General features: G+C 37.1%; 1 protein-coding gene across 2 annotated transcripts in view; it reads left to right on the top strand.

Annotated features, from left to right (window-relative positions):
- The window catches only part of UGGT2 (UDP-glucose glycoprotein glucosyltransferase 2), a 145,245-nt gene that overhangs the window by 49,486 nt on the left and 69,179 nt on the right, over positions 1-26,580 (top strand). For both annotated transcript variants that reach the window (XM_027557837.1, XM_027557836.1), the window contains exons 12-19: positions 7,876-8,026; positions 14,328-14,447; positions 15,328-15,413; positions 15,949-16,084; positions 22,016-22,147; positions 25,369-25,533; positions 25,876-25,999; positions 26,090-26,188. In XM_027557837.1, coding sequence (XP_027413638.1) covers positions 7,876-8,026; positions 14,328-14,447; positions 15,328-15,413; positions 15,949-16,084; positions 22,016-22,147; positions 25,369-25,533; positions 25,876-25,999; positions 26,090-26,188 — 1,013 coding nt within the window. The remainder of the gene's footprint in view (positions 1-7,875; positions 8,027-14,327; positions 14,448-15,327; positions 15,414-15,948; positions 16,085-22,015; positions 22,148-25,368; positions 25,534-25,875; positions 26,000-26,089; positions 26,189-26,580) is intronic.

The raw sequence follows: 26,580 nt of genomic DNA, 5'->3' as shown, positions 1-26,580 counted from the left end.
AAGATGTGAAGGATAGATACTACACATAGAGAAGAGCAGTTGTTAGCTCCTGGCTGTAAGCTTCAGAGTACAGAAATTACATCTGTGCTCAAGAACAGTGAAAATAGATTTAAAAGAGGACAGAATTGGTACGTAGATTTTGAAAAGTTTTCTGTGGCATTGTATGGGGAAATTTTTATAGCAGGAACACTTTGAGACGTAATTTATCAATGGAAAGGCTACAGGTTATTTGAGAAATAGAACCCTCTTGGGTCCTCTCCTGGTAATTAGTGATCTGCATGATGTGTGATACATTATTGTTCTTTCTTGTTGGGATCACTAGTTGAAACTACTGTAATTCCCTTAAAGGAGAGAAAAGAAAATATGTGAGGATATTTATATCACAGTCAAAGAAAGTGGTTCTCAGGAAAGATCAGAGAATGTCAGATAAAAAAGTGTGAAGAGGCTGATGAATGGAAGAAAATGATGCAAGAAAGAGGAGAGGAAGGAAAATGTCCTAATATTGAAGTTATGTCCTAGATCTGGAGAGAGGTGCTGTGTAACCAGTACTGTAGAATTTGGGGAACGAAAGTGAAGGAGGAATAATTTTTCTCTTTCTTCCTATCTTCTGCATTTTGGGGTTGTGGAGAACTGATGTCATGCCCACAGCCCAACCTTTCTTCCTGTGATCCCAGAGGAGCCAAAGCCCCCATGCTTAGGGTCAGGTCAGCACTGGTTCACACAGCATGTGCCCAAGCCTTACTCTCACCCCCAGGGAGACTAGGGCAGTAGGAGGCAGGGGCAGAGACTAGGGAAGAAGGCAGATAGGACCAAATAAATTAGAGGAGTTCCATGAATGTGTTTTATATATCTACCTTAGATACATCTACCATAGAGCTACTTAATAGTCACCCCAGCATCAGAGTGACCAGAGTCTGGTCAAGTAGAACTGCCCAAGAAATTGATTCTGGTAACATATAGGATGTTACTTATTTTGATAGCCAGCCTGTTCAGACTTGAGTAACGTCAGTACAGTATAACCACCAGAAAGAAAGAGGTCACAAAGGTGTATTGATGGTCCCACTTGTGTAATTATTTCTGTATCTTAGTGAAGTTGTCTGGCTCAGAGTTTGAGCTCTGGATAAATATGTATCTGTAATGTGGGCAGATACATAGTGAATCTTGACATTCTAGGAATCAGCGAACTAAAATGGACTGGAATGGGTGAATTTAATTTAGATGACCATTATATCTACTACTGCGGGCAGGAATCCCTCAGAAGAAATGGAGTAGCCATCATGGTCAACAAAAGAGTCCGAAATGCAGTACTTGGATGCAATCTCAAAAATGACAGAATGATCTCTGTTTGTTTCCAAGGCAAACCATTCAGTATCACAGTAATCCAAGTCTATGCCCCAACCAGTAACGCTGAAGAAGCTGAAATTGAACGGTTCTATGAAGACCTACAAGACCTTTTAGAACTAACACCCAAAAAAGATGTCCTTTTCATTATAGGGGACTGGAATGCAAAAGTAGGATGTCAAGAAACACCTGGAGTAACAGGCAAATTTGGCCTTGGAATATGGAATGAAGCAGGGCAAAGACTAATAGAGTTTTGCCAAGAAAATGCACTGGTCATAACAAACACCCTCTTCCAACAACACAAGAGAAGACTCTACACATGGACATCACCAGATGGTCAACACCGAAATCAGATTGATTATATTCTTTGCAGCCAAAGATGGAGAAGCTCTATACAATCAACAAAAACAAGACCATGAGCTGACTGTGGCTCAGATCATGAACTCCTTATTGCCAAATTCAGACTTAAATTGAGGAAAGTAGGGAAAACCACTAGACCATTCAGGTATGACCTAAATCAAATCCCTTATGATTATACAGTGGAAGTAAGAAATAGATTTAAGGGCCTAGATCTGATAGATAGAGTGCCTGATGAACTATGGAATGAGGTTCTTGACATTGTACAGGAGACAGGATCAAGACCATCCCCATGGAAAAGAAATGCAAAAAAGCAAAATGGCTGTCTGGGGAGGCCTTACAAATAGCTGTGAAAAGAAGAGAAGCGAAAAGCAAAGGAGAAAAGGAAAGATGTAAGCATCTGAATGCAGAGTTACAAAGAATAGCAAGAAGAGATAAGAAAGCCTTCCTCAGTGATCAATGCAAAGAAATAGAGGAAAACAACAGAATGGGAAAGACTAGAGATCTCTTCAAGAAAATTAGAGATACCAAGGAAACATTTCATGCAAAGATGGGCTCGATAAAGGACAGAAATGGTATGGACCTAACAGAAGCAGAAGATATTAAGAAGAGGTGGCAAGAATACACAGAAGAACTGTACAAAAAGGATCTTCACGACCCAGATAATCACGATGGTGTGATCACTGACCTAGAGCCAGACATCCTAGAATGTGAAGTTAAGTGGGCCTTAGAAAGCATCACTATGAACAAAGCTATTGGACATGATGGAATTCCAGTTGAGCTATTTCAAATCCTGAAAGATGATGCTGTGAAAGTGCTACACTCAATATGCCAGCAAATTTGGAAAACTCAGCAGTGGCCACAGGACTGGAAAAGGTCAGTTTTCATTCCAATCCCAAAGACAGGCAATGCCAAAGAATGCTCAAACTACCGCACAATTGCACTCATCTCACAAGCTAGTAAAGTAATGCTCAAAATTCTCCAAGCCAGGCTTCAACAGCATGTGAACCATGAACTTCCAGATGTTCAAGCTGGTTTTAGAAAAGGCAGAAGAACCAGAAATCAAATTGCCAACATCTGCTGGATCATCAAAAAAGCAAGAGAGTTCCAGAAAAACATCTATTTCTGCTTTATTGACTATGCCAAAGCCTTTGACTGTGTGGATCACAATAAACTGTGGAAAATTCTGAAAGAGATGGGAATACCAGACCACCTGACCTGCCTCTTGAGAACTTTGTATGCAGGTCAGGAAGCAACAGTTAGAACTGGACATGGAACAACAGACTGGTTCCAAATAGGAAAAGAAGTACGTCAAGGCTGTATATTGTCACCCTGCTTATTTAACTTATGTGCAGTGTACATCATGAGAAATGCTGGACTGGAAGAAACACAAGCTGGAAGCAAGATTTCCGGGAGAAATATCAATAACCTCAGATATGCAGATGACACCACCCTTATAGCAGAAAGTGAAGAGGAACTAAAAAGCCTCTTGATGAAAGTGAAAGTGGAGAGTGAAAAAGTTGGCTTAAAGTTCAACATTCAGAAAACAAAGTTCATGGCATCCGGTCCCATCACTTCATGGGAAATAGATGGAGAAACAGTGGAAAGAGTGTCAGACTTTATTTTTTTGGGCCCCAAAATCACTGCAGATGGTGACTGCAGCCATGAAATTATAAGACGCTTACTCCTTGGAAGGAAAGTTATGACCAACCTACATAGCATTATCAAAAGCAGAGACATTACTTTGCCAACAAAGGTTCATCTAGTCAAGGCTATGGTTTTTCCTGTGGTCATGTATGGATGTGAGAATTGGACTGTGAAGAAGGCTGAGCACCGAAGAATTGATGCTTTTGAACTGTGGTGTTGGAGAAGACTCTTGAGAGTCCCTTGGACTGCAAGGAGATCCAACCAGTCCATTCTGAAGGAGATCAGCCCTGGGATTTCTTTGGAAGGAATGATGCTGAAGCTGAAACTCCAGTACTTTGGCCACCTCATATGAAGAGTTGACTCATTGGAAAAGACTCTGATGCTGGGAGGGATTGGGGGCAGGAGGAGAAGGGGACAACAGAGGATGAGATGGCTGGATGGCATCACTGACTCGATGGACGTGAGTCTGGGTGAACTCTGGGAGTTGGTGATGGACAGGGAGGCCTGGCGTGCTGTGATTCACGGGGTCGCAAAGAGTCGGACACGACTGAGCGACTGAACTGAAATGAACTGAATGCGGGCAGCTTTAAAATTCAATGTGGTAAAATCAGTTCAATAATAAATTTCGATTTGGCTAATGTCTGAATGCTTTCTGTGATATAGAGACTGCTAGGTATTGGGGGTATAGTGGTGAACAAGACAGAAATGTCTTAAACAGAATTTAGGGTCTAGTGGGATAATTGAAATTTAATAATAATTATATTGTGATAAGGTTTCTAAAAAATAAAGTGTAGTGCTTTGAGAATTTTAAACTTGTTCTTGATGGGGGGAGTGGATATCAGTTTTCTTCAAGGAAGTGATATTTAAGGATGAATCAGGCAGAGTAGAGAGTGGAGGTTGTGCAAACATGACATATTTGAGAAAACGCGTGGTCTAATATGGCCAGAGTATGCAGTGAGGAGGAGCTGGACAGTACTTAGGTTGCACAGGTGGACAGATTGTGGAACCAGGTTTCACATTTTGGCCTTTTATCTTGAGGGCAGGAGAAGCCAGTGAAAGGTTCTAAGCAAATTTAATGATCATTTCAGTTCAGTTGCTCAGTCGTGTCTGACTCAGACTCGTGTCCATTGAGTGGATGATGCCATCCAGCATCTCATCCTCTGTTGTCCCCTTCTCCTCCCTCCTTCAGTCTTTCCCAGCATCAGGGTCTTTTCCAATGAGTCAGTTCTTCACATCAGGTGGCCAAAGTATTGGGAGTTTCAGCTTCAGCATCAATCCTTCTAATGAATATTCAGGACTTATTTCCTTTAGGATGGACTGGTTGGATCTCCTTGCAGTCCAAGGGACTCTCAAGAGTCTTCTCCAACACCACAGTTCAAAAGCATCAATTCTTTCAGGTTCAGCTTTCTTTATAGTCCAACTCTCACGTCCATACACTACTTGAAAAACCATAGCTTTGACTGGATAGACCTTTGTTGACAAAGTAATGTCTCTGCTTTTTAATATACTGTCTGGGTTGGTCATAACTTTTCTTCCAAGGAGTAGGTGTCTTTTAATTTCATGGCTGCAGTCACCATCTGCAGTGATTTTGGAGCCCCCCAAAATAAATTCTATAACAGTTTCCATTTTTTCCCCATCTATTTCCCATGAAGTGATGGGACCAGATGCCATGATCTTAGTTTTCTTAATGTTGAGTTTTAAGCCAACTTTTTCAATCTCCTCTTTAACTTTCATCAAGAGGCTTTTTAATTCCTCTTTGCTTTCTGCCATAAGGGTGGTGTATCTGCATATCTGAGGTCATTGATATTTCTCCCGGAAATCTTGCTTCCAGCTTGTGCTTCATCCAGTCCAGCATTTCTCATGATGTATTCTACATATAAGTTAAATAAGCAGGGTGACAATATACAGCGTTGACATACTCCTTTCCCAATTTGGAACCAGTCTGTTGTTCCATGTCCAGTTCCAGCTGTTGCTTCCTGACCTGCATAGAGGTTTCTCAAGAGGCAGGTCAGGTGGTTTGGTATTCCCATCTCTTGAAGAATTTCCCAGAATTTTTTGTGGTCCACACAGTCAAAGGCTTTGGCATAGTGAATAAAGCAGAAATAGATGTTTTTCTGGAACTCTCTCGCTTTTTCAATGATCCAGCAGATGTTGGCAATTTGATTTCTGGTTCCTCTGCCTTTTCTAAAACCAGCTCGAACATCTGGAAGTTCATGGTTCACATGCTGTTGAAGCCTGGCTTGGAGAATTTTAAGCATTACTTTACTAGTGTGTGAGATGAGTGCAATTGTGCAGTAGTTTGAGCATTCTTTGGCATTGCTTTTCTTTGGGATCGGAATGAAAACTGACCTTTTCCAGTCCTGTGGCCACTGCTGAGTTTTCCAAATTTGCTGGCATATTGAGTGTAGCACTTTCACAGCATCATCTTCCAGGATTTGAAATAGCTCAACTGGAATTCCATCACCTCCACTAGCTTTATTTGTAGTGATGCTTCCTAAGGCCCACTTGACTTCGCATTCCAGGATGTCTGGTTCTAGGTGAGTGATCACATCATCGTGATTATCTGGGTCATGAAGATCTTTTTTAAATAGTTCTTCTGAGTATTCTTGCCACCTCTTCTTAATATCTTGTGCTTTTGTTAGGTCCATATCTTTTCTGTCCTTTATTATGCCCATCTTTGTATGAAATGTTCCCTTCGTAGCTAATTTTCTTGAAGAGATCTCTGTAGTCTTTTTCATTCTATTGTTTTCCTAGTAACTATTAAAAGAGAAGCATGAAGAATAGTTTTTGTTATTTAACAATACAGAGATAAGTTTTTCTGATAAACATATTATATTTCAAGAACCAGGTTTTTTTTTTTTAATTTTGTATCCAAAATTCAATATTTGAAAAGAGCAAGGAAGAAACTGGTGCTGTTGAGAGCAACTGTGTGCTTAGTAGTAAATTCATTTAATCGTAATATCCTATCAGGTGATTCTTGCTGTTCTCTTTTTATGTATGGGGAAACAAAGACTCAGATCTCACATAAAGATAGGGATACAACTAGCAAGTGGTTTCGAGGTTTGAAATCTCATGCCCTTTTCAGTGTACCACACCACGTAGCTCTATCTAGTTTTTCTGTTGATATGTTTCCTTGAAAACTAGGTTGTGATAACAAAGATGGTAGTTACAGAAGCTATGAAGAGTGTTATAATTCTATCACATAAAAAGTATCTCTTCAATAAGCATCATAACATTTTTTAAATGGAGAGAACATTGGCAGTGCCATCCACAATTCTTATTTTACAAAAGAGAAAATTTAAAGGGATTAAGAACTTTAAGAAGCTACACTCAGTGCAGTGTTATAGCCCCGACTAAATCTTATTATTGGTAATTTATGATATTCAAGCTGGTGCTTTTTTTATCACACTCATCTTCTAATACATTTGGAGGGAATGGTAAAAAGTCTACTTTGTAATACAGTCAGAACTGTCTAGGAACACATGCTGAGCTGATGTCATATGGGCCAGCTTGAAATACTTCTAAAACAGCCTTCTTAGGAGTTTAGATATTAGATCTCTTCTCTTTAAATGTAGATTTCTATAGTCCTCCCTAAGAATATATATCTAAAGCCCGTATATCACTTTATTCTGATTCTGTTCATTTCTGAAAGGCAAGGTGATTTCCATGAATGGATTTTTGAATGAAGCACTTGGGTTAAATATAATAAATAGAAACACTTGTTTTCAAAAAGTAATAATCAGAATTCCTCCTTGCCTAGTAGATTTTACCTTCCCCAACATGAACATATTTTACCATGGTCTGTACAGCCTTACCTATCTTTGCAGATGGCCTTCGTGTCTCAGCTCTGCGAGTCCACTGGCTGAGTTCCTGGGCAGGAGGTTTCATCTCTCTGAGTCTCATTGGCATCTCTTGAGACTTCCTGAGGTTGTTATGAGATCCAGAGTGAACCTGATAAGCAGTGGTTTAAAGTATCAAATTGCCCTGACTCTTTGTCAATAAGGTCCTTTACTGATGATGATGTTACTTTTAGCAATGATACTTTCTAACATTAGTAGTACTAAGAGCTATCAAATTATTATATATGCAATTAGAAATTTTAATACGTATTCTAAACGTGAACTTTCATACTTTTATGAAACTTTGTATTTTAGGTCATGTTTGATCTTGTTTTTTGTATCAAGAGAATGACCTCTACTGTATTTTTTCCCTTCATTTTTGGCTTGCTCAGGAATGAACATATTTTCACTTCCTTGGTGAAGGAATATAATATATATATACCTTAATGTCTTGCCCTTTAAAGAAGATTTTGTTATAACTTAAAAAAAAACTCAGCATAGTTTACACTAGATAACTAATTAGAAATTCTTGTCCTATTTGTTAATGAGTTTAATAATGTGTTTTTCTGCTATTAATAAAAATACCAGAGAGACTTGTTTCTAATGCTTTGAGATATTTATGAACTTTAAAGGATTTAATAAAAAATTTTGGCAAATCAAAGTAAAACATTTCTTTTCTTTAAACCTAAAGTCTTTTGGATATGCTGAAACTGGAAGGAAAAATGATGAATGGTCTTCACAGTCTTGGGCTCAAAGGAGAAGATATGAGCAAGTTTTTAAAATTAAGCACACGTAGTTGGGATCATACCTATGCACTGGATATTAGACATTCTTCTATCATGGTAAGTGCTCCTGTAATTTCTCATTTTAAAACACCAATACAGTATACTAACGCATATATATGGAATTTAGAAAGATGGTAACAATAACCCTGTGTACGAGACAGCAAAAGAGACACTGATATATAGAACAGCCTTATGGACTCTGTGGAAGAGGGAGAGGATGGGAAGATTTGGGAGAATGGCATTGAAACATGTAAAATATCATGTATGAAACGAGATGCCAGTCCAGGATCGATGCACGATACTGGATGCTTGGGGCTAGAGCACTGGGACGACCCAGAGGGATGGTATGGGGAGGGAGGAGGGAGGAGGGTTCAGGATGGGGAACACATGTATACCTGTGGCGGATTCATTTTGATATTTGGCAAAACTAATACAATTATGTAAAGTTTAAAAATAAAATTAAAAAAAATAAAGTATCAACCAGTCAAAAAAGAAAAAAAAAAACAAAAAACCTTTAGTAGACTTAAGACTTAAAACCAGATATTGGCAGACTTTAGAATTAATTTAAGCATTTTGAAAGAGGTTATAGGAGTGAGAAGAAAAAGTAAAACCAGACTCATTCCTTCTCCCCCGTAGATCTTCCTTTCCCCTTTCTTGTATTCTCTGTACTTCCTCAGGAGAATATCTACGCAGCTCATTCAGTATCCTTTCCAGCTTTAAAGGTAAAATGAGAACAACAGAATAACTGCCTAAGCAACAGCAGCAACAAAATACCAAATGGTTAATACCTGAGGAATATATGAATACCACCTTAATATAGTGAAAATCTTGCCCAACAATTTGTGGTGGCTTCCTGATGTTCTGGTCCATGTATTACAGCCTAAGTGAATTTTTTTGATATCTGATCACATCACTTTTCCTTCTTTAAAGCATAAAAATAGTCCATGGTATGGCCTAATAGGTGGAAATGGCTTATTTCCTCCTTTTCCGGCCAGAACAATCTTCCCACCTCTAGGAATCAGGGAATGATAACAGCACCAAAGAACTGCTGCGTTGCCTGAACATCAGAGACCTCAGACTGAAGACAAACTACATCTGTTATTTGTTAGTTGGACCATTGTATTTTCTAGGACAGCTTTATAAGTTACTTGTTTCTTGGCTCCAGGTTTTTTTTTTTTTTAACTACTGTTTAGACCATGTCCTCTCACTGACTGAATTTTACTCTTACTTGGATCTCTTTATACTCAATAACAGATATCTTTTTCTAATAATGTTTTTATCAGTAAGAGGAATGACCATGATAGTTACTTTAATTCTTTGTGCCTTTTATTTTAAGCATTTATGCTTTTGACCATTTTCACAAAAATTGGGGTGAGATAAAATGAGGGAAGTAATTTTCAAAGCTATTCTCAACATAACAAATAGACCTGTAAAGAAACTTTCCAACTCCATTTATGAAATAGCATCCTTATCCTCCAAGGTTGGCTGTGGAAGATGGTCAGTCACATGGGGGGAGCAGTCTCCTGATGCTGTTCCCATTGCCCACACCGCCCACAGAGTCTCCTCCTGTATGCTATAAAGCCTCCTCTCTTGCCCAGCTCTTGGACACTATGAGGAGGCATTCTTTTCCAAGGAACTTCTTGGAAGTAATTTTTATTGAGGTATAATATAATATAAGGTAATGCTCTGTTAGGCATTTTAAGTCTGTAATTCATTGGCATTAAATATATTCACAGTCTTGTCCAACTGTCACCATTATCTGTTTCCAGAACTTCATCATTTCAAATAGATACCCATTCCCTTCTCCCTTAAGTGCCTGGTAACCTCTGTTCTGCTTTTTGTCTCTGTGAATTTGCCTCTTCCCATACTGCATGTAAGGGTAGTCATATGATATTTGTCCAATTATGCCTGACTTGTTTCACTCACCATGATGTTTTCAAGGTTCATCCATATTGTAGCATGTATAAGAATTTCATCCCTTCTAAGGCTAGTAATTTTTAAAGTATCTATTTTACATACTATTAAGGGAAGCTTTATGTCTCAGATGCTTCTATTTTTACACTTGGAAAGTGCCTGTCTGAATAGAAAATTGTTTCTGAGACTTAATTCTCTAGCTACCTCCAGAAAGATTAACTGGCACAAAATGCAGACCTCTGAGGTCTCAGTACTGTTCAACTTGGTCTGTTAGAGCAGCAAAATTAGCTCACACGTAAGCTTTATTTTTGCTTCATAGCATTTGCTACCACCCATTATGATATGTATTCATTTATAATCTTTTTCCAATGGAATGTAAGTGCCCCCCACTCCAGGACTTTGTTAAATACCGTCAACATTCATCGGTTCAGTTCAGTTCAGTTCAGTCGCTCAGTCGTGTCCGACTCTTTGCGACCCCATGAATCACAGCACGCCAGGCCTCCCTGTCCATCACCAACTCCCGGAGTTCACTCAGACTCATGTCCATCGAGTCAGTGATGCCATCCAGCCATCTCATCCTCTGTCGTCCCCTTCTCCTCCTGCCCCCAATCCCTCTCAAAAGCATCAGAGTCTTTTCCAATGAGTCAGCTCTTCGCATGAGGTGGCCAAAGTACTGAAGTTTCAGCTTTAGCATCATTCCTCCAAAGAAATCCCAGGGCTGATCTCCTTCAGAATGGACTGGTTGGATCTCCTTGCAGTCCAAGGGACTCTCAAGGGTCTTCTCCATCACCACAGTTCCAAAGCATCAATTCGTTGGCGCTCAGCCTTCTTCACAGTCCAGCTCTCACATCCATACATGACCACAGGAAAAACCATCTTATTTAATAGGAAGTACGCCCCCCCAAAATTGCTGAATATCTTAATGTCAAAACAAAGTTATTCATGAATGAATGCAGTACTTTGCTTTAAATTGTTTTCCCCCCGAATCTGTCTCTCTCCTTAGTTTTTGTCTTTACAGACAAAGCTGAGTCTCTGAGTTAAGTCATTTCTGATTTCTATGTTTATACCCTCCCCCTCAAAATATGAGGGGTTGGCAGTTTATTTCCTAAAAGTCTGGTTGAGAATTGAGGAAGAACTTAAGGGTTATTAGTTTTCTTCCATCCCTGACTTATCATTTCAGGTTTCTCTATCTCAGACTTCAGGAGTCACAGTTTAGATTTTATCTACTTTAATTGCTGTGTGTTTGCAGCCTTTATATAGTACCTCAGGTATGTGAAAAGTCAGTAAAAAGTATCATAGGATTATGTGTTTGGCTCCTCTGGATTGTAATTTCTTTTTAGTTCACGGTGCCAGACCACCCACAGTGATGGGGTCTTTGGTCATATTGTAGCAGAACTACCCTTACAACTATTTTTTGTATTTTAGTTAAGAGTGTAACTTGACAACCACACCCCACAGTCATAAAGGCAAATTTCCTTGTCCTCGTCCAATAATGATGCTGTTAATCAGTTGACTAGACATGTGGGTTTATTTCTGGACTTTGAGTTCAGTTCTGTTGATCTATATCTCCAGCACCAGACTGTTTATTTTTTTTACTGTAGCTTTGTAGTGACTTTAAAAATTGTGAATTTTTAATTTTTAAAGTCCTACAACTTTATTCTTCATCTTTAAGATTGTCTTGGCATTTTACACCTTTTTCCTTTCTTTTTGAATTATGGAATGAGCTTGTCCATTTCTGTTAAAAAAAAAAAAAAGACAAGCTGGAATTTTTATTGATATTTTGTTGAATCGATAAATTATTTAAGGAATATTGCCATTTAGACATATTACAGTTGCTATTTAGACATCTTCCAATCCGTGAATGTGAGGTGCCTTTCCATTTATTTAGCGTAATTTCTTTCAACAGTGTTTTGCAGCTTTCAGTGTAAGTTTCAGGGTTGTTAAATTATTTTTAAGTATTTTACACTTTCTGATGTTACTGTAAATGGAATTGTTTCCTTATGTTTAATTTAGAATTTTTCATTGCCTTTTATTTTTTTGTTGTTGAAATACTGAATACTGTGGCACTTCCTAGAAGTCAGATTCTCACCCCTCCCTGGGATTTGTGATTATTGCTGTTTGCTGTTGTTTAATAGTGACTCATTTTATAGAGTCTGTATTCTTTTTCATGTGTGGCCACAGAAATCTCTGTTAGGTTAGCCTATTCATCTGCTAACTACTGGACCGAGATTTTACTTAAATACCTGGAACCAGAAAATCTCCCAATCTTTGCATCTGGACAGAGGTGCTTTGTGTGTGTCACACGTGGAGGGAGGGAGAGTAGCACACACTGAACATTCAACCAGGCGGTCTGCATCTCTGCATTCACCTTCAATTCTTGTTTGCATAGAGCTTGAAAGTCAACCAGAAGTGAGAATTTTGGGCCTTCTCTCGGTCTTTCCTGAGCATGTCCATGGCCTTGTACATTCCCAGGAATTCATCAGAACCTCTCAAAGCCCTATTTCCCATTTCCCAACCTTTCCTCACTAGGTTTGTAGTTACTTCAACGTGTATTCCAACGATTTTCTATTTCAGGAGTGTCTAAACATTTTCCAGTAAATGTTTTACATAAATTAGAGTAACAGCTTTCATACTAGGCAAATTATGAGTGAGGCAGGGTAAAGGCAAGACTCTTCAGAAGGTTTTCTAGGAAGTCACCAGACAGTTCAGACAAAAAGTTACAATTCTTTCAGAATAAAGCCCATTCTCCTGCTTCCAGTATTGGTACTGGAATGTGAGCTGTCATTTTCAAGGCTACTGTTTAGGCTGGTAGCAGTAAATGGGATTGAGGTAAATTATTACAATACCACAAATCTCAGTGTTCTTACTGAGATTCAGCGTTTTTTCTTGAATAAACACTCTGAGGGTTGCTGTAAAATTTTGATTGGTTTTCATGGTTCTGAAAATGATCATTCCCACAGATTTTCTAGTTTTTCCATGTTTTTGTATAAGGATGAAGTTTTGGAATTTCTTACTTAGATGTTTTAGCTAATGTCACTCCCCCAAAAGAACTCAAAAGATGTGAACTATAAGTCTTTGCTTCCCTCAGAATGAGTATCAGCCTCTAACAGATTGACCTATCCTGTGATTCTTTGTTGACTTGTATAACTCCCTGGACGTTGAGGTTGTTTTACAGGTTCTGATCAATAAATGACAACATCTTCTTTTCAGTATCTTGGAAGCCTAGTAGATAGCCAGGGCCTGAGTTATGACCAGCAGAACAGATGGAGGTAGATCTTTGGACTGTCAGTGCCAGTTCTGCACACGACTTTGTGAGGCGCCCTTCTAGTTCCTGTTGCTGCTTCTGTGTGTATGCTCACCTGAGACTAGAGGCAGGGCAGTCAGTGTCTGGGGACCTAGTCAACGTGATTTCCCGTGTTGTCTCCGTAGTTCTCCAAAACGGATCCGGATATCACCTCTGCTTCACCCAGCACTCATGGCCATAAATTGTGTCATTTCTATAGTTTTCTAACTTTAGTATTTGTGATAAGAATCACGTAGGGCACTTGTTTTGAATGGGAATTATTTAGTAGGTCTGAAGTGGTGCCAAGGAATCTGCATTTTAAATAAACCCATTCAGCTGTTTTGATCCACATCAAAAGCTACTCAACCTCCAGTCGTGAATTCAAGTTCAGTGGGACTGGTGCATAAAGCATAATACTGGTTTCTCACTTGAAATAAAAAAAATATAATTCACCACCAAGGGGATAAGATACTCACATCATATATCTTTTCCATATTGGAGAGCCAGATATGACTGTCATTTGCTGTTTGAATTATCTTCCTTCAGACTGCAGTTGTGAAAATGCCCCCGGGAACAAAATTGAGGTGAATGTGGTGCTTGCCTCATGTTCCTCCTGCTTTCAAGGGTTGTAGCTCCTTAGTTCTTGATTGTTGATTGACCCATACCTCCAAGCCTCTAAACAATGGTTTTCTCTTCCTGTTGTCATTGTTTCAGGAGAGAGGGCCAGTTAAATATAAGCTATTCCACCTTGATTAGAACTGGATGTCCTAAGTGTCGGTTTTAAAAATTTAATTTTTCTAAGTCATTTTATTTTCCTTACGTCCAAACTTTTAAATTTTAGAGAGGTGAATGACCTCATTGCCTCCTATACCTTAAATGGTTTATGAAGACTATTTAATATAGTTTAATTTTTTAATATGAAAAACAAACAAGTAAATAGTCAATTGTTTCAAAGGAAATGTAATGTAAAGGCTATGGGAATGTAAAATTGTTGCACATAATGTTTGTTCCTTATAAAATATTCATCTAGCTTCTTATACTTAATCAGAAATGTAGAAAATCTTAGGTATATTTCACTTGCTATTTGATAAAGTCAGATTTGGCTTTGAAAATGATTTAAGTATTAATATAGCTTTCACAGCTTTCTGGATTCTTTTCTAGTGGGTTAATAACTTAGAAACTGATGAGATGTATTTAACATGGCCTTCAAGTTACCAGGAACTTTTGAAACCAGTATTCCCTGGAAGTATACCTTTCATAAGGCGTAATTTTCATAATTTGGTGAGTTTTATATTTTGAAATTTTGTGTGCATCTTTTATAAAGATATCACTGGTTTTTTTGGTACTACCTTGCTGTTGGTAATTAGGCATCTGAGTAATAAGAAAGTATTTGCCTAATGTAATAAGCTTGAGGTGGCATGGCTGACTAGGTTTCACAAGCTAGCAGGCCTTTTATTGTTTTATACCTGTTTATTGTTTTATTGTTTATACCTGCCTTTTATTGTTTTATCCCCATGTACTTTTATAATACCAATATTAAGTTGATGGGTTACTATTAAATTTTCTAAAAGGAATTTATGATCAAACTTTACTTCTATAAGAATTAATAAATTTCAGTACATTTAAGGGAAAAATAAATACTACTTTGTAATCTGTGCATATAAATGTTCATTATTACAGTGTTAGGTAACCTTACAGAAATTTAAACTGTGGAGAAAACATCGAGGGCTTTTACAGTTTTTCACATAGTAAGTGAATATCTTAGTTCCTACAGCAGATGTTAAGCCATTATTTTTTTGGTCAAAATTCAATTTGTTTCTTTTTTTAAAAATTTATCACAGAAAATCCAGTGGAAACTTAGAATAAGGTATTTCACTTCCAATAAAAAAAACGAAAACATTTACTTTGAGCTGTGCTTCAAAAAGAAGATGAGTAATCTGATTAAATTTCATGTATTATTATATTTGAGTGGATAGCTTTTAGAAATTCATCATAAACTATGAAACTCCTATATACATTCCTCAAAATTCTTTACTAGAAAGTTTTAAGAAATTTACCTTGAATTTCATACTTTTAGTTACAGAAATTATATTAAATTTCAATTTCATAAAAATTCTGAAGTGTTAAAATGGTGATTATAGACTGTCTACTTTTTTTTAAGGTTCTGTTTATTGATCCTGCTCAAGAATATACCATGGATTTTATAAAAGTTGCTGAACTTTTCTATCATCATAAAATTCCTCTTAGGTAATTGTCAATTTATAACTGTCAATTGAAGGAAATCCAGTGATGTTCACGTTGTGTTACACAGGGTGTTAATGTGGAATTCAAAGTGATGTTATCTCAGTGCTGTCTGTTGTGAAGAATCATACACCCTTATGATAGACTCTGTTAATCACACCTGCTTGCTAATCTTGTTTACTGTATTACCTTCCTGAGAGAATGATCTTGTCACTTTGGGTGCTTAAAGATAGATCCATTTCCTATGGTTGTGTTAAGAGTACACTTCTCGGCCCCCCCCTTTTTTTTTCTGGAAAAAAAAGTAGCCACTTGATAATGTCACTACCAAAGAGTTTTACATTTTGGAAGACTCCTACAGAGATGAGAATTTTGGTGAATAGTCATTACAAATCAAACCTTTTCAAACAGTGATACTCTTCTTTACCCCATCTGTTAACTCATTCCCTCCATCTAGATGTTGAAGTCTAATAATGTTTAAAATAAGTGGTTTGTTATGGTTCAAGAGGGAGTTGTAACATTTCTTATTCATCTTCTTTCCTAGAATTGGTTTTGTGTTCATTGTTAATACAGATGATGAGGTTGATGGAAAAAATGATGTTGGAGTTGCCCTTTGGCGAGCTTTCAATTATATTGCAGAAGAGAATGGTGTATCACAAGCGTTTATGTTCATAGTACATGTGAGTTAATGCACTACATATAGTTTCTTCAGAATGTAGAGTGTTTTTGTGTTATCATTATTACTATTTGTTTTAACATTTTAGTTTATAAAAACTGTCATGATAGATTAGTGTACAAGATGAATGATTCTTGCAACTCTCAGCTTAAGTACACAATATTGTCCCCACTTTATAAACAAGGCAACTGAGGCTCGGCCAAAATCTGAATTTGTTTACGTTTACCCAACTGATAAAGGAACATAAATTCTATACATAAATTTAGAGGAAGCATATTGATAGAAAATAATTAGAGAATTCTTGAACTGGGTTTTGAATAAAATCATGAATGGAGAAGATTATTTCAAATTTAAATGTTCTAAGTGACAAAATTTATAAGACTTCGTAGAGATTTTCAAAGGAGGAAAACTTCATGGCAGCAAATTGGTATCAAAATGATAAACGATAAGATTGATACTGAATCTGACAAACTAAGACATTGGTAAGAATCTGATTAAGGAAGTAACATGAGGTAAGAAGATTATTTTATAATGGTGGCTCTCTTATGGCTCATAATGGAAATATAAATGCATTAAAGAACTGTATTGTTGGTGTTAAGAGAGTCAGATTATAGCTTTAAAAATCTATTGATTTTTATATTTATTGTTCTATGGCTTGTCAACCATTATTATAACTTCCTATCATATTGGAATGGACTTAAACAGCTGGTAGCTGGGCAGTTAATGATAATCTGGTACAAACAGATAGGATCTCACACCTTATGTAAAAAATAATATCAGGTAGTTTAAAAACTTAGTGTGAAAAACAAAGCATTAAGATGTTAGAAAGAAATTAGGACCCCAAAGGAGTTAAGGTTCCTCAATAATATTTTAAAAATTATGAGTCTGAAGGAGAATACTGATAGATTTAGCTACTTACAAATGAAAACCAGTGCATTGTTCATCAGATATCATAAAACAGATATCACAAAGTAGTGAAGGAAAAAGTTCCAAGGAAGAGAAATATTTGCAGTACATGATATGTATTAGATTTCCTGCAAATTGAAAAACCCAATGAAAAAAATACATAAAGAGATTTTTCAAAATATTAGAGGATACATTAATGTGAAGCCAAAATGTATTGAAATTATTTAAGTAAATGTTTATTACAATTAATGGTAACTGAGTATCTCGGAAATCATAAAAATGCAAATAAAGCTTACCCTGAGATATATCTTATCTCCGATAATCTGGCAGTAATTAAGAAAGCTGACAGTATCATACATTAATGAGAATGGATAACAATGGAAATTCCTTTACACTGTTACACTGCCTATAAGAATATGAATTGGTATAACCACTTTGAGAAACAATTGTAGTTCTTCAAAATTTGAGGTTAAATTTGCATATTCCCTACACACATGCACACACACATACTTTGAGACAAATCGTTGCTGTAGGAGACTATTAGCAGAATCATGCACAATAGCAACAAACTGGAAACTACATATATATGGTATATTGGTATACTATATATATATATATAATCCATATTAATCAGTAAAATTTAATCATTTCACATGATGGATCATGATATGCTAAAATTATGGATGTATTAGAGGCATAATGAAAGTATAGAAAGCCGACATATTACCATGTACTATTTAAAGCTCAAAAAGCAAACAAAACTAAATATCATAGTGCCTGGAAATATATTCAGATAAAACTCTAGAACTTAAAAGGTAAGGAAATGGTAAACATAAACAAGATGATGCTTGCTTCTGAGGGAATAGAGGGAGATGACATTGGGAGGAAAATTGTGCTTCACCAATAGATTGCCAGGAGAAGTATCAATAACCTCACATATGCAGTTGACACCACCCTTATGGCAGAAAGTGAAGAAGAACTAAAAAGCCTCTTGATGAAAGTGAAAGAGGAGAGTGAAAAAGTTGGCTTAAAGCTCAACATTCAGAAAACGAAGATCATGGCATCTGGTCCCATCACTTCATGGGAAATAGATGGAGAAACAGTAGAAACAGTGGCTGACTTTATTTTTTTGGGCTCCAGAATCACTGCAGATGGTGATTGCAGCCATGAAATTAAAAGATGCTTACTCCCTGGAAGAAAAGTTATGGCCAACCTAAACAACATATTAAAAAGCAGAGACATTCCTTTGCCATAAAGGTCTGTTTAGTCAAGGCTATGGTTTTTCTAGTAGTCGTGTATGGATGTGAGAGTTGGACTGTGAAGAAAGCTGAGCGCCGAAGAATTGATGCTTTTGAACTGTGGTGTTGGAGAAGACTCTTGAGAGTCCCTTGGACTGCAAGGAGATCCAGCCAGTCCATTCTAAAGGAGATCAGTCCTGGGTGTTCTTTGGAAGGAATGATGCTAAAGCTGAAACTCCAGTACTTTGGCCACCTCATGTGAAGAGTTGACTCGTTGGAAAAGACTCTGATGCTGGGAGGGATTGGGGGCAGGAGGAGAAGGGGACGACAGAGGATGAGATGGCTGGATGGCATCACCAACTCGATGGACGTGAGTTTGAGTGAACTCCGGGAGTTGGTGATGGACAGGGAGGCCTTGCGTGCTGCAATTCATGGGGTCGCAAAGACTCAGACACGACTGAGCGACTGAACTGAACTGATATTATAATCCACAGTGATGTTCATTTTCAGTGTTATCTGGTTTGTTCGTGGAGATGGTTCATTTTGTTATACTTCATAATGTCCCATACTTTTTTTGCTTACCAAGTTACATAACATTTCTTAAAATTATATATGGCTGAGTCCCTTTGCTATTCACCTGAAGCTACCACAACATTGTTAATAGACTATGCATGCGTGCTAAGTCACTTCTGTCATGTCCAACTCTTTGCAACCCTATGAACCATAGCTTCCCAGGCTTTTCCGTCCTTGGGATTTTCAAAGCAAGAATACTGGACTGGGTTGCCATGTGTTTCTCCAGGGCATCCTCCCAACCCTGGGATTAAACCTGGGTCTCCTGCATTGCAGGCAGATTCTTTATCATCTGAGCCACCAGGGAAGCCCATAGCCCAATACAAAATAGAAAGTTTAAAGTTTGGGGAAAAAATTTAGACATTCTGAAGCCAAGCAATTGGAGATTGAATCACAAAAATTTGAAATTATGTATGATGTTCAAAGGTGTAAGTCTGTAATATTTGGGTTAAAGTACTTACATATCTGCAAGTTTGCCTTCCTAACTAGATTATAAATTTCACAAGATTGAAAATCTCTCTCTTGTGCTTACAAGATGTTACATACACATGTTAATGAAAATGAAAGGATTTATATTTTTATTTCAGGTCTCAAATTCTCATAGTGTATTAATATATTTAGATTACACACAGTCTTTTGCTTTCCATAGGAACAGAGTTGGTTTAAAAAAGGATTGCATTTTTAATAAACATTTGCATATAAACTGTGTTATTTAAAATGTGAATAAATTGCATGGCATCGCAAATTCCTCAAAAAAAGTTTTTGAAATTATAAATAAGAAGATTGAATTGTTATGTATCTAAAGTAGCTTATGTAAGACATTCTAGCTAACTTAGATACCTTAGGAATACCTAATATTTTTAAAGTAACAAATTAGTAAAATGACTGACCTCAAAGACTTTTCATATATAACTTTTGCTTTATTCAGAATTTTATTTTCTAATCAGTTTATGTTTTACAGAAGGCTGTACTTTCCCCCTTTTTTTGAGTTATTAAGATCATAGTGGAAAATGTGGAAAATTCTGAAAGAGATGGGAATACCAGACCACTGATCTGCCTCTTGAGAAATTTGTATGCAGGTCAGGAAGCAACAGTTAGAACTGGACATGGAATAACAGACTGGTTCCAAATAGGAAAAGGAGTACATCAAGGCTGTATATTGTCACCCTATTTATTTAACTTCTGTGCAGAATACATCATGAGAAACGCTGGACTGGAAGAAGCAAAAGCTGGAATCAAGACTGCGGGGAGAAGTTATCAGTAACCTCAGATATGCAGATGACACCACCCTTATGGCAGAAAGTGAAGAGGAACTAAAAAGCCTCTTGATGAAAGTGAAAATGGAGAGTGAAAAAGTTGGCTTAAAGCTCAACATTCAGAAAACGAAGATCATGGCATCCGGTCCCACCACTTCATGGGAAATAGATGGAGAAACAGTGGAAACAGTGTCAGACTTTATTTTTTTGGGCTCCAAAAATCACTGCAGATGGTGATTGCAGCCATGAAATTAAAAGATGCTTACTCCTTGGAAGGAAAGTTATGAGTGACCTAGATAGCATATTCAAAAGCAGAGACATTACTTTGCCAACAAAGGTTCATCTAGTCAAGGCTATGGTTTTTCCTGTGGTCATGTATGGATGTGAGAGTTGGACTGTGGAGAAGGCTGAGCACCGAAGAATTGATGCTTTTGAACTGTGGTGTTGGAGAAGACTCTTGAGAGTCCCTTGGACTGCAAGGAGATCCAGCCAGTCCATTCTGAAGGAGATCAGCCCTGGGATTTCTTTGGAAGGAATGATGCTAAAGCTGAAACTCCAGTACTTTTGCCACCTCATGCGAAGAGTTGACTCATTGGAAAAGACTCTGATGCTTGGAGGGATTGGGGGCAAGAGGAGAAGGGGACGACAGAGGATGAGATGGCTGGATGGCATCACTGACTCGATGGATGTGAGTCTGGGTGAACTCCGGGAGTTGGTGATGGACAGGGAGGCCTGGCGTGCTGTGATTCATGGGGTCGCAAAGAGTTGGACACGACTGAGCGACTGAACTGAACTGAACTGAAGATCATAGTATGTTCTACTTCAATATAAGGAGAAAACTTCCTCATAAACTGAGAGTCTCATAAAATCAAACTCTAAGAGCTACTTTTAGATCTGTCACCTCTTAAAGGGATAGGTTACACAGTTTATAGTGATAAAAGGAAATTGCAGAATGCTAATTCCTTACTCTGCAGAATAATATGAAGATTCTGTCAGTCATAATATGAGGATTGTCTCTGGCAATAATACTTCAAGTGAATTGGGACTAAAAATAATATTCTTATTTGATATATCAAAATACTACCTAATGATGTTTGTACTTACTAGTTTTTCCCCTCTGCTTGGTAGGCTCTTTCCCCAGAATGTCTTGGCTCAAGTTCACATTAATGTTTCAGTAAATCATCTGCTCAGAAATACCATCTTTCTTGAGGCAGAGCTGTCTGTTTTCCCCATGTGGAACAGTGCCTGGGTCATGGTAGAAGATCTATAGTGAAGGGGGAAATGGGGAAAAAAATAAAGGGGTAACAGCTTACTTTATGCCAGTATGATTAAAGTATTTTGAGACTGGAGAAAGAATGGATATATAGAAAAAAAGCTAGTTAAGATATTTACTAAAGAACAATTGGAAATGAAAATAAGCATTTCTGAAATAAGTCATTTAAACTATTTGTGTGTGTGACCCCGTGGACTGTAGCCCATCAGGCTCCTCTGTCCAAGAATACTGGAGTGGGTTGCCATTTCCTTCTCCAGGGGATCTTCCCGACCCAGGGATTGAACCCAGGCCTCCCACATTGCAGGCAGACACTGTAACCTCTGAGCCACCAGGGAAACCCATATATATATATATATATATATATTTTTTTTTTTAATAAAGGTAACCATTGTTTTATTAAGAATTATAGAGTCTGGCTTAATCAAAATAGACTAACATAGAAACTTGATACGGTATTTTGAAAGCTATAGAATATTCACAATACCATTTTAGTTAGAAGATGATAGATTTTATTGTTAAAATAGTTTGCTTATCTCTGTATGTGGGGGTAAGTGTGTATATATAAATGAATGTATGTAATATGCTTAGAACTTAGAAAATATGAAATAAGTTCTTTGTAAATATTCATGCTAGGAAAAAGAAACAAAACTAATTACTGTAAGATGAAAATCATAATATCTTTATTTTCACAGATGTACCAAGAAGTGGAGAATCACAAAATACTCACTGTGAACAATGTCAAGCGTGTTCTCCAAAATAAATTTCCTCATGCTAATATTTGGGATATTTTGGGAATTGATTCTAAATATGATGGTGAAAGAAAGGTAAGTTGGAATGCACATTTTAAAAAATATGGTGAAGAAGCTTTTATTATCTCATGAATAGATGATCTTAATATAACTAACTCTACAATCAGATTTAGATTTTAAACGTTAAAAAAAGGGAAATTTATACCTTTGAATGACACGTTTTATACAGTTTTTAAGTTACCACTATTGACATCAAAAAAGTTACTTCTCAGAACTAATAGTGTAGAAAATCATTAAAACAATTAACAAAATGGCAATATGTACATACCTACCAATAATTACTTAAATGTAAATGGACTAAATGCTTCAATCAAAGGACAGTAACCAGATGGATATACAAGCAAGACTTGTGTATAAGCTGCCTCCAAGAGACTTAACTTCAGATCTGAAGATACACACAGACTGAAGTGAGGGAATTAAATAGGTATTTCATGCAATGGCAATGAGAAGAAATCCGGGGACCAGTTGGCGTCAGATGAAATAGAGTTTAAAACAAAGGCTGAAATAAGGGACAAAGGAGGATATCATATAATGATCAATGGATCAGCCCAAGAAGATATAATTGTTAATATATGTAACTCCTTCAGTTCAGTTCAGTCGCTCAGTCATGTCGGACTCTTTGTGACCCCATGAACCGCAGCACGCCATACCTCCCTGTCCATCACCAACTCCTGGAGTCAACCCAAACCCATGTCCATTGAGTTGTTGATGCCATCCAACCATCTCATCCTCTGTTGTCCCCTTCTCCTCCTGCCCTCAATCTTTCCCAGCATCAGGGTCTTTTCTAATGAGTCAGCTCTTCACATCAGGTGGCCAAAGTATTGGAGTTTCAGCCTCAACATTAGTCCTTCCAATGAACACCCAGGACTGATCTCCTTTAGGATGGACTGGTTGGATCTCCTTGTAGTCCAAGGGACTCTCAAGAGTCTTCTCCAACACCACAGTTCAAAAGCATCAATTCTTCGGCACTCAGCTTTCTTCACAGTCCAACTCTCACATCCATACACGACTACTAGAAAAACCATAGCCTTGACTAAACAGACCTTTATGGCAAAGGAATGTCTCTGCTTTTTAATATGCTGTCTAACTTGGTCATAACTTTCCTTCCAAGGAGTAAGTGTCTTCTAATTTCATGGCTGCAGTCAGCATCTGCGGTGATTTTGGAGCCCAGAAAAAGAAAGTCAGCCACTGTTTTCACTGTTTCCCCATCTATCTGCCATGAAGTGATGGGACCAGATGCCATGATCTTAGTTTTCTGAATGTTGAGCTTTAAGCCAACTTTTTCACTCTCCTCTTTCACTTTTGTCAAGAGGCTCTTTATAGTTCTTCACTTTCTGCCATAAGGGTGGTGTTATCTGCATATCTGAGCTTATTGATATTTCTCTGTTGGATCTCCTTGTAGTCCAAGGGACTCTTGAGTCTTCTCCAACACCATAGTTCAAAAGCATCAATTCTTCACTGCTCAGCATTTGTCATAGTCCAGCTCTCACATACATGACTATTGGAAAAACCATAGCTTTGACTAGATGGTCCTTTGTTGGCAAAGTAATGTCTCTGCTTTTTAATATGCTGTCTGCTGCTGCTGCTGCTAAGTCACTTCAGTCGTGTCCAACTCTGTGCGACCCCATAGACTGCAGCCCACCAGGCTCCCCCGTCCCTGGGATTCTCCAGGCAAGAAATCTGGAGTGGGTTGCCATTTCCTTCTCCAATAATATTCTGTCTAGGTTGGTCATAACTTTTCTTCCAAGGAGCAAGCATCTTTTAATTTCATGGCTGCAGTCACCATCTGCAGTGATTTTGGAGCCCAAAAAAATAAAGTCTGTCACTGTTTCCCCATCGATTTGCCATGAAGTGATGGAACCAGATTCCATGATCTTAGTTTTCTGAATGTTGAGCTTTAAGCCAACTTTTTCACTCTCTTCTTTCACTTTCATCAAGAGGCTCTTTACTTCTTCTTTGCTTTCTGCCATAAGTGTGGTGTCATCTGCATATCTGAGGTTACTGATACTTCTCCCGGCATATATATACAGTTATATATATATGTAATATAGCTCAGAGATAATCTAGTTCAGTGGTTACAAGTTCAGACTATTTGTCACACACTTGTAAGTACAAATTCTGTTTCCAAAATGTAGTAGTTATATGACATTGGAAGTGACTCTCTGTATGTTTTATCATCTATAAAGTGAATATAATAGTACTTAGCTTCAGAAAGTAATTATTAATATGTTGGCTATCATGACAATTTTATTGATACATAGTGTTGAGTAGTGAATGAATTAATTAGTGATACTGTATCATACAAGATAAAATCCAGATACTGAAGACCTTCATGATCTAGCCCCTCCACCCCTCTGGCCTAATATCTTCTCCCTACATATTAATAACTCCTCCCTCTGTAAACACAGGAAACTTTGCCATTACCTGAATATACCATATTCTCTTTTCCCTTCTATTCCTTGCAGTGCTGTCTGTTTTTGCTTGGAATGTCTTTCTCCACTTTTACAGGACAAGCAAATTTTTACTTGTCCTTTAAGATTTTGCTGTTATTCCCTGAAGAGGGTTTCTATGATCCCTTCTCTCCACACTCAAACTTTGTCACTTCTTTTCTGGGCTCCCATAAAACCTGGTATATGGCCTCAGTTTTGCTTGTATATATGTGAGCCCCTCGAAGGCAGATATTTTAGCTTTGTACTTGCAGAGTCTAGCCAAACACATGAATTCAATGAATGTTTACTAAACAAATGAACATAGAGATAAATTAACCTCTTATGCAGGTAGATGTATTTTTTAAAGTAAAGTCATACCCTTTTATCAAAGGCCAGAAAACTACAGGCCCCAAGCCAAATCCAGGCTTTCCACCACCGTTTTTCCATCTGTTTTTATAAACACAGGTTGTTGGAGACAGCCAGGTTCATTCATTCATTTGTTGTGTGTCTCTGTAACACACAACACTGTAACATTAGTTTGCACTGTAACATCACGATTGAGTAGTTGTGTCACAGACCAGATGGCTCACAAAACCTAAAATATGTGTCTGGCCCTTTTAAAAAAAATTTTCTGACTTGTTCTCTGTAGGTAAATTACCTTCCTTTAAGTAGTGTTGCAAAGAACAGATAAAATTAGCAAAACTAACATTTTTCTATGACATACAAAAATGTTGCAGTCCCTTTATGTATTTCTTTTTCAAACAGACATATTCTGTTTAACTCTCTGATATTTTTTTAATTGAATAGGCAGGAACAAACTTTTATAAGATGACTGGCTTGGGTCCTTTGCCTCAAGCTCTTTATAATGGTGAATCCTTTGACCGTGAAGAGCTGAATTTTAAGGAACTAGAAATGGCTGTTCTTCACAGAATGATGGATACAACTGCGTATTTACAAAAGGAAGTTTTTATGGTAAGTAAGCATGTATGAGAAAATGTCTGATGAATGATATTTCTAAATTATTTCTATATTACATTAGAACTATCTTAATAGCTAAAGTCAATTGCATAAAAATTTCCATTCTAATCATTTAGTAGTGCTTTTTAAAGTAGTAATTAAATTTATCTGTGCATAATTACATCTAAAAATTGCTTAACTGGAAAGAAACTCCAAAGTTTTACAGGAAAATTTATTATAAGAATCTTAAATTGACTTATTTTAGATTAAGCAATCTTTAAATGTATTCTCTGCATCATATTAAAACATATGCATATAAATTGCCTATATTGCCTAAATAATATTTTGTTATTTTAGGGTGCCTTAAATGATCGAATAAATGCAGTTGACTTCCTAATGGGTAAAAATAATGTTGTGCCCCGTATAAATCCTTTGATTTTGCACAATAAATGGCAGTACCTTAATTTGATACCTACATCAGGTAAAATAATCCTTCCTTTTCTACAAATGTTTATTGAGTTGTGAATGTTTTATTAATTCATTATTTAACATTTAACATTAAAATTTTTAGTAACTGCTGATGTTGAAGATTTCTCTACTTTCTTGTTCTTGGATACACAAGATAAGAGTGCTGTAATTGCAGAGAACATGCACTATGTAACTGAAAGAGGTAATAAGCATATTTTATTTTCCTGAATTTATTCCTAAATGGTAAAAGTTAATAATTTTATTAAATGTTTGCATAACGCATTTTTGTATGTTGATATTTGATTAGAGGCCTGGTTTTCAATTTGAGAATTTGTAAATTGTTAGGATAAAAGGATTTTGCTGAGAAAAATGATGCCGCCTATCCTAGCTAATCATATATGCAGGGGTTAATCTTATTTCTTTGCCTTTTTTTTAAAGCTAGCTATTCTGTTATTCTCCTTTTTAGGAAAGTGGTAAAACACTTCCAAGATTAAGTAACCTGATAATCTTATAAGGCATGAATAAAAGTGTAATCCCCAGATGAGAGGAGACTAGTTCTGCATTCTGGTTAAACAGTGTCTGAATGTTTTGCTT

Source organism: Bos indicus x Bos taurus, chromosome 12, assembly GCF_003369695.1.
Source record: "Bos indicus x Bos taurus breed Angus x Brahman F1 hybrid chromosome 12, Bos_hybrid_MaternalHap_v2.0, whole genome shotgun sequence".
NCBI lineage: Eukaryota > Metazoa > Chordata > Mammalia > Artiodactyla > Bovidae > Bos > Bos indicus x Bos taurus.
This window is presented reverse-complemented; position numbering and strand designations above follow the sequence as displayed.